The sequence below is a fragment of the Poecilia latipinna genome, unplaced genomic scaffold (assembly GCF_001443285.1).
Source record: "Poecilia latipinna isolate Pla-1442-1.1 unplaced genomic scaffold, P_latipinna-1.0 Scaffold224, whole genome shotgun sequence".
NCBI classification, from domain to species: Eukaryota; Metazoa; Chordata; class Actinopteri; order Cyprinodontiformes; family Poeciliidae; genus Poecilia; species Poecilia latipinna.
This window is the reverse complement of record NW_015112840.1, coordinates 36,777-49,064: the sequence shown is the minus strand read 5'-3', so window position 1 is coordinate 49,064 and position 12,288 is coordinate 36,777. Positions and strand designations below refer to the sequence as shown.

At 36.8% G+C, this 12,288-nt stretch overlaps 2 protein-coding genes across 2 annotated transcripts in view; one reads left to right on the top strand and one right to left on the bottom strand.

Annotated features, from left to right (window-relative positions):
- Nucleotides 1-3,138: 3,138 nt before the first annotated feature.
- gask1b (golgi associated kinase 1B) lies at nucleotides 3,139-8,164 on the bottom strand. Its single transcript, XM_015031932.1, has 4 exons — nucleotides 7,265-8,164; nucleotides 5,774-5,991; nucleotides 4,135-4,361; nucleotides 3,139-3,861 (listed from the first exon to the last, which is right to left on the bottom strand). The coding sequence occupies exons 1-4, from the start codon at nucleotides 8,124-8,126 to the stop codon at nucleotides 3,654-3,656; spliced, it is 1,515 nt and encodes a 504-aa protein (XP_014887418.1). The 5' UTR covers nucleotides 8,127-8,164; the 3' UTR covers nucleotides 3,139-3,653.
- An 892-nt stretch (nucleotides 8,165-9,056) lies between these two features.
- tmem144b (transmembrane protein 144b) overlaps nucleotides 9,057-12,288 on the top strand; it is a 7,836-nt gene continuing 4,604 nt past the window's right edge. The window contains exons 1-9 of the mRNA XM_015031933.1: nucleotides 9,057-9,267; nucleotides 9,392-9,547; nucleotides 9,622-9,744; nucleotides 10,236-10,335; nucleotides 10,434-10,514; nucleotides 10,616-10,694; nucleotides 10,773-10,852; nucleotides 11,377-11,495; nucleotides 11,696-11,815. Coding sequence (XP_014887419.1) covers nucleotides 9,192-9,267; nucleotides 9,392-9,547; nucleotides 9,622-9,744; nucleotides 10,236-10,335; nucleotides 10,434-10,514; nucleotides 10,616-10,694; nucleotides 10,773-10,852; nucleotides 11,377-11,495; nucleotides 11,696-11,815 — 934 coding nt within the window. The 5' untranslated portion in view covers nucleotides 9,057-9,191. The remainder of the gene's footprint in view (nucleotides 9,268-9,391; nucleotides 9,548-9,621; nucleotides 9,745-10,235; nucleotides 10,336-10,433; nucleotides 10,515-10,615; nucleotides 10,695-10,772; nucleotides 10,853-11,376; nucleotides 11,496-11,695; nucleotides 11,816-12,288) is intronic.

The following is a 12,288-nucleotide window of genomic DNA, read 5'->3' as shown; positions in this document are numbered from 1 at the left end:
TGTGAGTTGGTCCTTAACAATTATTCCTGGCTAATTCCACAAATATGGTGGATGGAAGTTAAATACTGAGAAATGTTGCAGTCAAGCACTTTCACTCACTTGGCTCAGACACATAAAAAAATAACTCATCTAATTATCCTGGCTAAGCATGTATGGATACCACTTTGAGACAACAGATACTGATTTAATTTGATAAAATAATGCACAGACATCAGCCAATGACTTTAAAAGTAAAACTGCTATAAAAGTAAAACTGCTATAAAAGTTAGCTTCTGGTCAAAATTAAACTGACAAACAAAACACCTCAGCTATCTTTTGTATCTGATTCACAAATTAAGTCTTCTCCCTTCATACTTTGATTTTGCTTTTAAATCTAAGTCAGGGGGCAAAGTTAGTTGTAGTGGAGAAACTGTTTTTAGTAGAAATTTGTGCTCCGATTTACCGCTACAAAAATCTCTGGATAACATGATCTTTGAAGGAAAAATGTATAATCTTGTCCTTTTTAGTCTCCCCAGTAAGAAGTCTCACATCCTTTCAACATAATACTTTTAGATACATGTATTCCTAAAAAAAAACAAAAAACAAAAAAAAATAAAAAATAAACAGGAGAGAAACCCATTTGTACTGAAGTCATAGAGAGTGACAGACTATGATTACAGACACTACTATCATCAACCTATCCATCATACATGTGACTCAAGGTAGTTTTTTTATCATAAAAGTTATTTTAATTGCTTTTAAAAGCAATGGAAAGATCAAATGTAACTTATTCTTGGCTGTTATTAATTTGTTGGTTTTCTGGCAGCTCTAATAAAAAGTAATCCTGAATTTTAATTCTAACTAATACAGCTTAGTTAGGAAATTCAACATTTAGAGGTATCCGTCATGTGTCTTGCTATCTTTCAAGAAAATATATATTTTAGCAACCTTTTGCATAATATAAACCTCATTTAATTAGTCTGATTAGAGAACTAACCTTGGCAGGCACATAGTTTTTGAATATTAACACATCTCACTTGGAAGTGACACCTACAATTTGCGCTGATCATTTTTTCTTGGACAGAAATCAGCTTTAGTCTGTATCGAAGTATGAAAGTAAACAGCAGGTGGCAAGTCCCTGAAATAAACATGGGCTGCTTTGATATTCTGTTTGCTGTGATATTTTCTGTATTATTAGAAAGCTAACACAAAACAAAACCAGTAAGCAGAATTGATAAAGTTGAAAATGAGCCAGAAGGGAAAAAAGGCCACAAGCTAACTCATACTGCTCAGGCTTACATACATGTGAAGTTTTGTTTTGTGAATGTAATTCTGATCTGTTCAGAGGAAAAAGTTTTGCTATCATTATTTTAGAGCTTTGTTTGAAGAAATAGGAATAGCTAAGTTATGTACTATGTGAATTGTACCGTTCTTTTATATTCCATTCCCCACATTGTTCTTTCATTTGGGTATCAGACAGATGTGCAGCTGCTTTTGACGTTCATCTGGCAGTTGAGGTCAGCAGAACTCTGCATAAGGCATTTACAACAATGTAGTTTTACTGAAGGGGAGTGAATTCAAGTGGAGAAATAAACCATCAGTAAAGGTCCAGCCCCTCACCCTGTCTATTTTTGCTTCTGCAAGCTTCAATTGTTTCACCCATGTAGGTCATCCGTTGCCTGTGTGTGTTCTGGTGAGATAATACAAGAGCATATGTGTGAAGAGTTTGTCTTCAAACTGTAGGTGTTATTTTAACACAAACACAACAAGGCATGGAACCCACTCTATGTAATTCAGGTGAACAGAGGTCAAAACAACAGGCGGCCCAAACAGCAGAATATAAATGATGTCTGACTTTGCTTTTGCTAAAACCAAAACAACAACTTCCTCATTTGTTGTTTTAAAGTATTTTGAAGTGACTTTAATAACCAAAAATATAAACTTTAAAAACCAGTGAAAGCAATACTAAACCACAACTTCCTCTTAGGGTGAATGCAACTGATCATTAATGGACATTTTCTTTTTGGACTTTTACAAATTCCAAAAAAGATACAAAAAGCAAAAAGAAAAAGAAAAACACAAAACAATCCAGGGCTAAACTAGATTTTTGATTCAAATTAAAAAGTTAGTACATATAAATTAGTACATTTAAGTCATTGTGACCAAATTTACAATAACAATACTTTGTATGATGCTCTAAGGATATAATATAGTGTCTACAATAAACAAAATAGTATACAATAAAAATAGACACTTTAACGGTGCAATTTAATAAATTACAAAATTAATGAAAATATTTGAATCTCATTAAATTGGTTTAAAAAGTGAAACTCATATTACACCCTTTCATTACACACAGTGACATATTTTTTCAGATGTGGCTTATTCAAAGTTTTGTAGACGATTTGATAACATAAAACCAATTAAATAAAGGATTTTTGGGGGGTTTACAACAGTACATCTTCTTTCTCCTTAGTTTAAATAAGACACTTGTGTTGTTTTTTGTAGTTGTTTAGTCTCAGAAGTGGCTTAAGACAAGAAATGTGACAGTTGTAGACCATGTTCTCCATACACCTTTAGTGTTGGTTCTTTAACTCCAGCTGCAGTCCACACTTTGTGAAACTCCCCAATCTACTGACTGGAATTTAATTCTTCTCGAAGCTTCAACTATTTTCAATATGCTTGAATTCATCCAGCTTCTTTAGCAATAACCTAATATTTAGGCTATATAATAAAAATGTGATCCACACTTAAAGCATTAAAAACAACCATGTTGATTTCTTCCAAATGTAACAGCATCTGCTGAGGAGGTGGGCTTCACTTTTTGGCCTCTGAATGAGGCATGATTCCAATTCATTCCTAAAATGTTGATTAAAAACAATGGCTTTTTTGTCCAAAAGCATATTTACACATTTCATTTGACAATGTTACATGCTAGTCATAATCTCACACACACAAAAAAACTTCCGCATTTTGAAAAACAGAGAAAAATAGAAAAATTCTCCATGTATGTACATTGTTGTATTCTAGAGGGAAATATTTTGTTAAATTATCCAGGAACATCAAATTTTAACTGTAAAAATTAACCCCAATGGTGTCTATTTTTCCAATTTTTAGTATGATTTCATTGAAACTACATCACAATGAGCAAAAGTTATGAACTGAAGTAAAAAAATCACACAAGATAAAAGGGCTTACAGAAAAGTGAAAAGCGCTGTGTGAAATATTGTGCAAGAGGATTCCCAAGCCAGTTTCTCAATTGCTTTCATGAAAATTAGCTGCCTGATGCTTTCTGTTTTCCATTCTTCCTCCACATAACTCATTTTTCTGCCCTTGCTGACAGTATTGAGCAATGACTTTGCCAAGCTGTTTGCATCTATGCTTTTGTGAGGAAAATTAGTACACAGGGTTTTAGCTCCTGGTGGATCAGTGTAGCTACGATACAAAAACACATAACAAATGGTTGTGTTTTTACCATTGCTAAGAGTTTTGTCTGACAATGCTGACTCTTGTACTTTGGAATAAGATAAAGACAATACAGATCAAGTTTAAAGCTTCTGTAACAAATTATTATTCCTGTATTTTTTCACATTTACTTAAATTTAGGTGCAGATTTTATTATTTTAAATAAGATTTCTGCAATTTAAAAATTGCCTTCATTAGTAAAATATAAATCAATCATTCATCGGGATAACTTTGATCCCATGAGCATTGATGTAAGTGAGGAGGATGTTGGCTCGCCTCTCAATCACATCGATCAGTTTGTCGATGCCCTGTCGGCCGCCCTGACTTTCCCAGTACATCTGGTCCAGAAAGAGCGACTGGAGAAGTTTTTCCCTCAGCTTCCTGTTCCTCAACACAGACACAGCCTGCTCTGGCAGCCTAGGGAGACACAGGAAGAGTTTTGATTCAGTTTGTACATGTATCAAACAACTGTATTTAAACTGAGATTAAATTACACCCAGAAGGATTATGTCCACCTTTCAGTCATATGCTACGTTTTGTTGTTGTGTCATGTAAAATTCAAATCAAACACTCTGAAGTTGCAATATGAAATATTGTGACATGTTAATCTATCACATAAAACTTTTGTAAGACACTGTAAAAACATATCCTAAAATCTGAACATAGGTGATTAAGATGTAGCAAACTCACTCCTTGATTCCTTCCAGAAGCCTGAAGTCTAGATTGTCCTCATTGCGGTCGAAGAACCCTTTGTTGTTGGTGAAGACCAGGTGCCTGAGGTCATGTTCCCTGTGCACGATGTTTTCCAGTTGTATGTTTTCCTGGTCCTTACACACATCATGGCGGCCCGGTTGAACACACACGTCCTCCTGCCATGATCTGAATCCGCAGCAGCTCGGATCCAGACGGCTGTGAATCTAAGGAGACAGTTCACATTTCTTCAGAAAACAGAAGAACAGCTCAAGCTGGGATTTACAGATTTTAAATTAGGATTCAGGTTTTTTTATCCCCATTGCATGAGGCTGATAATGGAGGTAAACCCTTTATTCAATATTTTCCCCCACTCCATTTTGCATCCATAACATCCACTTTAATATGAGAAAATCAGGTATAAAAGGTTTAGCCAGGAAAAAAAAACGCCTCATGCTGATTCCTCTTCAGTGTCTCTTTGACTCAAGTTACCATTTTATATAGTTTAAAGGAACACCAAATAGACCACCACATAGCTGCATAACATCATCACAGAGGGGATTCTCCTCTTAAGCCTAAAAAGGCAGAACCTCCTGCTGTAAAACACCTGCTGCCTCCACAGGGAATGGTGACCATAAATTAGATTAAAGCACTCATTCATTTTTTGCTCTAAACAAAACAACATGATGCAAGAAAGGTTTCAGACTGAAAAAATCAGACAACCTACTACAATTCAACAGTTGCTTAATCCTAGAAAACAAGACTTAAATGCTATTCTTGTTTAAGCCGACATTCCTCTCTAAGTGCACCTCCATCGTTAAGCCTGCGTCAGTTATATATGACGAGTTAATATATGAGTTCGCAACTATTACGTAAGGGTACCCATAAAACCATAAACATGTAAAAAATAAATGGTATTAACTGATCTTTTGTTGTTCATGAAAAATTATAAAATTAAGCACATATTTATGTAACAAAAATGTTTTTTCTAATCCTAATCCGGAGAGTTTTTAAAGAAATCCAGTTTCCACTTTTTGTGCATTCTTTATAGAGTATTTGCTGTCAGTGCCAAAATGTAATCCACAGAGACCGCCCACACAGGAAATGAGCAACACGACATGGAAAATGAATTGTTTGTTTCTTTTCTTTTCTTTTCTTTTTTTCCAGTTTACTAAACACAACTTTTAGAGATTTGTGTTGACTAAAAGAAAGAAAGTTTTTTTATGAATTGTGTTGGAAGCTTCAAAGTAAATTAAAAACAAAGCATGAATGTGATAAGAGATTTATTGAATGTAAAGATAACTTTAAGTAGTACTTTTCCCCAAACTTTAACTCAGATTTTGATGTTACTGTGGTGAAGAGGTGAATCCAAAATGTATTCTTATATAAAGCCCTTTCTCATTAGATTCAAGACGTTTATTATTCCAACAAACAAAATATAGGAGCACATCTAAATAGTAAGTATACTTATAGGGACATAGTGCTGCAGAAGAAAGGATTAAAGAAGCAATTTGTCTTCAACAACTTTCATAGCACCGTAATCTAATGAGACGCTCCAGCTGCATTTTTGTGGATTCAGACAAAAAATTTATTTGTCTGTGATGTTAAATTTAAAGCTTTAATCCATCAGAGTTTTTACCTGTAGCAAAAAGTCAAAAAGAGCTAATTTGCTCCATTCACTGTGATAAATTGAAGAGCATCCAGAGTTGGACTTTGGGTTAACATTTTTTTGCCAACACCTCTGTGTCAGGGAGTTCTGGTACTCCTTCCATGTCATCCTCACAGTAGCTGGGCCTGCAGCAAGGTCTTTGGGGTACAGCGATACATCCCATAGAACCACCTGGCAGGCCTGGCCCTCTAAAGTGACAAAAGAACAGGGATTAAATTGTTGGATTAGAGCACATGTAACATCTAAACCTTCATGAACTACAGATATCTGTTCTGTTTCAATTCAGTTTGCTAGAATCACTAAAAAACTCATTTTGAATCCTATAATTGAGCAGATAAAGGGAGAGGAGAGAGAAACAATCTGCTCTCCAAGATAAGGCTCATATGTTTCCACAGTCCTCTAAGGTCTGTTAACACTGATGTTGTAATTTTCCATATGTGATGTATCAAAAAAGATTTACTGCTATTTCCTCCCAAACAAGGTTAAAAGGTGAACTAAACAGCAGAAGCAACCATGGATATCTGAACCTAAAGCTCAGGGCAAAAATAATGTGTCTCTCCTGGTTCAGCTTAACACATTTAGAAATATTTCATATCCATCACAAATATGAAAGCAGATGAAGACATTAGTCACAGGCAGGATTATTGTAAAGCAAGGTAGAAAAACAAAGAAAAGACATTTGCTTCCAGTTGCAATGTGCTTCCAACATCTATGCATATAGAAAGATCCAAACTGTGCTTCAGTTCTGTGGTATTAATAAAATAAGTGCAGAACCTGGGGAAAGTATTTACACCTGAACTTTTGTGTATTCAGTCACATATATGTATTTTATTGGGCTTTTATGTCATATAGCAAAGAAAAAGGCATTGGATAATTGCTAAGCAAGGGGAAATTGTTTATGATTTTCAATTATTTTTGTTATTGTGTATTTTTACAATTAAAAAAGCCAGAAGACTCTCCCACATTTGGTGGGCGACCATGTCTTGATGGGTTTGCACCCCTTCATTTTTCTCTTTGACTTCTCTTCTGTGTTCCTCTGTCTTTATGAACTATTTGTTCACCAACATTCTCTAAGAAACCTTCACAGAACCTCTGGGTTTATGGCAGCATTGGTTACTCCTAAAGGCACCAGATTTTATTTGGGGTTTTCAAACTAAAGGAAACTTAACAGTCACTGCATATCTTTGATATTTGAAAACCATACATCATGTTCCTTCTACTTTACAACAAAAAGCTGTTTGTGTAGGTATGTTACATAACAGGTTTGTTGTTGCAGTGTGACAAAATGTGAAAAGTCCAACTAATATAAGATGTTCATTCTCTAGTGAAACAAAGTAAAACCTTCAAAAATGAAAAACAATTAACAGAATGCATGTTGGTGGTTTGAACGAAACGTTTTCAAACCATCGTAGATGAACAACCTATAGATTATATCTAATCTAAATAAAAATGAAGACCTACCGTTCAAAAAGCCAAACTTCCTGCTTACTGCAGGTATTGTCCTATTGAGGCCAAGCACCCTATCCAAATGGAAAGCAAATACCTCCGTGTTTCCCACCGAGCAGTGGATAATTCCGCACTGGCCTCCACATATATTATTTCTATTCAAGTGTTTCTGACTGAACAGACGGTCCATGTCTGCACCCTCAAATATCACGTGGGACGGTGCGTCCAGACGAGGGATTTCTTTTATGCGCAAAACTTTGGCATCCCCAAGAAAGCGCATGCTTTTCACGTCCTGTGCGCTGAACCACGGAGGTGCCATTTCGCTGTAAATTCGAATACTACTAAAATGAGGGTCTGTTCCATCGTTGTAAGACTTTGAGAAGAAGTCCACAAGACTTCCCCCGTTCCTCGATGTCTTAAGTCCAGTGCTGCGGTTTACTTGGCCCGCTTCCCGTTCCACGCTGAATCGGTTGCGCTGCGTAATTGTTGGATCGTCTGTCTTTCTTCTCACTTTCTTTCTCAGCTTTGGTCGGATTGTACCTCGAATATTTGCTGGTTTAAGACGCTTGAACTTTAGCGTTACGTAGACCACATTGAACAGGGTCGGGACCTCCAAACTAGCTTGGGTTTGCAGGTCAGAAGTGGCCGGTAGTTCACCGTCTAAGTGATGCTCGCCGCGGGTGTGGCGCTTCTGCTCCTCGTTACTCCTTCTGCTCCGGGGTTGCTCTAAATGCCCAACTTTTACAACCAAAAATAACAAGTTGACCAAACACAGAATCGCTATAATCAAAGTTCTTTTAGAGGGAGAACACCTCCTAAAGTTACGGGTGAGTTTTCGAAAGGGGAAATAACACCAGTTGACGCGGTACTTCTCCATTGTAACTTATTAAAGCTGCAAGTGTTTTTTCACTTAGCTCAAACTGGGGAGGAGCGCAAGTTTGAAATTCAGCTAGGAGGAAAGGCTTTCCTAAAGTTTAAAGACAGCAAGAATAGACAGACTCTCAACCTCAAACAATAATTTAAAATGCATAATTCACATGTTGCCGTTCAATGATTTATATGATAATTCACTCTTCACATTCTGAATATTTCATTAAGATATTTTATAGGCTACCATAACAATATAGATCCCATACATATGACTAAGAATATTTTTTTCATATCCAATTTATTGTGACACTCCAGAAAATTTGTTTGAAGTACTTTGACCTTTCTGAAAAAACATTGTCTTTAAAAAAACAACTATCAGTTTTACCGCCACTGTTCAGTTTAATCAGTTCTAAAATATATTTATAATTATGAAAGCGGAATCATTTACAGGCATGGCTATTTTCCCGCGGTTTAGGCGACATCTGGTGGTTTTAATCTTTGGGTTTTAACGTCTCAATGCAGGATGCTCACACTGGGAAAGAATAACAAACGGGACAGTTTAGGAAGGGAAACACTTAAAAGAAGGAAGAAAACAGGTTGTAGTGTAGGCAGCATTCTACAGACAGGAGTTCCTGGTCCAACTCGAAACGAGTTTAAATAAAGAACTGTTGTCTCCTGGCTCTATTGTCTCTATAGTTGTGCCAGGAGAATGAGTCATCAAACAAGACTTGTTGTTGTTGTTGTTGTTAAGGAATGAAATTTTGCAGAGCTTTTAGAAAAAAATGTTCTGTTTGAAAATTTATTAAATTGTTAATTATGTCAGTGAATTTACATGCAAAACCAGTCACACAAATTAAATTAGACTCTGACGTTTTCTTGTCGTCATACGTGCTGGGCCTCCCATGATGCTCCGCGGCTTTATTTAATGTGCCAGGTTCGGGTGATTGGATAACTGGCGGCACCTGCTTGGTCTCTAGGCTTCTGCAGACTCCCACGCGTGGCCTCCTGTAGTGTTTTAAGGTTGTGGAAAGTTTGTGTTGAGAGGGGGAAAAACAAATATTGCATTTTTACGATGCCTCTGGTAAAATACTCACCTCTGCTTTTATTTGTCGCGTCGTTATTGATGGTGAGATGCCTCTGCGCTGACGGTGGGTTAACGAGCCTTTGAATTGCTCTGTGATTAATGTGGCGCTCACTGAGCCTTGTGGGTTTTTATTTTTTGCAAACTGTCATATTAAATTGTTTGCCCTGAAATTTGTCCATATGCTTTAGGGTGTAATGAAGCTGGGATTTGCTCCCAGGAAACTGTTGTCTCTAGTAACTCTACAAACTTCACTAATTTTGCTTATGGATTGACTGCAAACATAGCTGCTGTGGTTCTGTATGGAAGCACCTTTGTTCCAGTTAAAAGAATAGAAACAGGAGATGGTAAGTGGAAGAAATCTGGTGTAAGATTTTTTTTTCTACACTTAATGCAAAAACTTTTTTTTTTCTTTTTTTAGGTATGTTCTATCATTTTGTGAGCTGTGCATCAATATGGGTTGTATCTCTTTTTGGCGATCTGGTGCTGCGGACACCCAAATTCCACCCTCTTGCAATGCTCGGCGGTATGATCTGGGCCACAGGTATCGTCTCTGGAAATCACAACTTAAAGCAAAAAACCCTCTTTCTGCAGTTTGGCATCATGTGGTGCAGAAGATGGACTCAGGACATAAAACAGGAGTCCTTTTACTACAGTCAATCAAAAATAATAGTCTCTACTGTGAGAAATGGCCAGTTCTGAGTACACAGTCAGTTTCACCACAAGTCACTGCAGGCTCCATGAAACTGGCTACAACTGTATCTAGAGAAGATGTGACTTGTCATTTTCATGAGCTGCTATAGGCATGCTCTTGTGTTGCTGAAAGGTTGTGCAAATTAAAAAGTGGAATGTTCTAAGGGGAAATGTTTGCATTCTGATTTGGTTAGTTCCTGTTTTGTTCACTGTATAATGAGGGCCTGCTTCAAGTATTCACAAATTCAATAACTGTCTTTAAAATATCAAACTTTAGTCTTTCAAATGGGTTTTAACATTTTGTGGATGATTAGTCGTCAAATATTTTACATTTATTCACAGGAAGTATGGCAGCTGTTACCATTGTTAAAGCAATTGGACTTGGTCTTGGAATTTTAATTTGGGGGTCGTCCAGTTTGTTGATGGGCTGGGCCAGTTCTAGGTAAGAAATGTGACTGCATGAATCTTTGAATTGATTTTTCTGCCTTTTGGTGGTAATCTTTAGGTTGTCATAAAAATGGATGTCACTGTTTGAAACAGATTTGGGTGGTTCGGGATTGATGCTCAGGATGTTTCCAGGCCAATACTGAATTATTGTGGAGCTGGCTTGTGTCTGCTCAGGTGAGCTATGCAACATTTAGCAGCCTTTATGTCACCGTCTTTTGATGTAATGTAGCAGTCAGGATGTTTAGATAATCTGGTCTGGGTTTTATTCCCTTTAGTGGGCTGGTGTTTTTCTTTGTGAGAAGTGATGTGAAGCTCCATCCAGAGTCGGAAACAAACCCTATACTAATTGACAGGGTGGGTGTTTTTTTTTGTTTTTGTTTTTTGTTTTTTTGTTTACTGTGAATTGCAAAAAAAAAAGTTTCTTTTTTGCAGATATCCATTTCAGGCAGTTTTGTACACCACTCCTCTGCATACTGGATTGATGCCATTAGACCAAAGATGAGGCGAATCGTGTAAGGTCAAACATTGCCTTGGTGTGATCTCACAGCTTTGTTGTATTTGGATGACAAAACAAATTGGTTATTTAATGAATCATCACCACTGGACATAATGCATTCTGAGAGACTGCAATAATTATACATGCTGTTAATGTTCACCTGCACTATTAACTCAAAAGCTTAGATTTTCTTAGCAGATGTCAAGGGCTGTAGTCTTTGTTTGGAAAGCAAATTCTACCCCAAGAATGCATATTTGGTTATCAAGAGATTGGATTTCTTTCTTTGAAAAATGGCAGGCAGGAATTATACCATGAAGCATCAGATGCAAAAAGATTTGTGTTTTTGGTTCTAAACTGGCTTTGGAAGCGAACGTTTAGTATTCACTTTGCTAAATTGTGTGACCAGGCGTGGCTCAGTTTCTATTTATCAGTTCTGTAGGAAAATATGTTAAAATTAACATACAAATTGAGCAAGGTCTCTAAGGAGATTAAAAGTGCATCTTTCATCCAGTTTTTCACTCTTTGTATCCTCTTCATCAGTGGTTGCCTGCTTGCCGTTATGGCAGGCTTTCTGTACGGCTCTTCATTCATACCCATTCTCTACATAAAGAACCATTCAGCATGTCGTGACAGCATTTTTTATGGAGCCAGTGTCTACGGTAGGTTTTTAGTCTTTGATAAGACTCCTAATTTTGAATCTTCAACTTGCTGCTATTTCCAAATGAGCATGAAATAAAAGGGAAAAATTAAAGTCATGCTGGCTATTAGGACTGCTCCCACTCTTGATCTATACATGAAGAGCAGTGATCCTGCCCTCTGCTGAGAAGTTGCTTTAACTGAATTTTTTTTTTTTTTCCAGATCTTGACTATGTTCATGCACAGACCTCTGGTATTTTCCTTGCAAGCTCAGTGTACTTCACCATCTACTGTGCTGTGATGAAAAACAAACCCAGGGTTTACCCCAGAGCCATTCTACCAGGTAGCAGCTCATTTTAATAAACAATCTTTCACCAGGCCTGTTTTAACAGGTGAAGATATATTTAAACACAAATGACTAACTTTCAATGCCAAGATAATCAAACTGCCCATTTATATGCAAAATTATGTTTGTTCACACTTGTAATTAACCTTGCAGCACAAAGTAACATGTGTAAGGCTTGCTGAAGATGGAAACCAAATGTAGTTGAGCTTATTGCATTTCTGTGTAACCAATGTCAAAACTTATTTTCCACATGCTCTTTTCTAAGAATCAAGAAAACATGGTACCCAAGAGGCAACTAAAAGATCTAATAATAGCTCCAGTTTGACCCTAAGACGGAATCTGCTGCTGTTTTGAAAATGTCATCTAATCGCTTCCTGTTGCTTCGTGGCATATAGTCATGGAAGGGTTCAGTGTTTAAGTTCTGGCCAATTATTTGGGATGGAGGCTTTTTTTTTTTTTTTTTTTTTTTT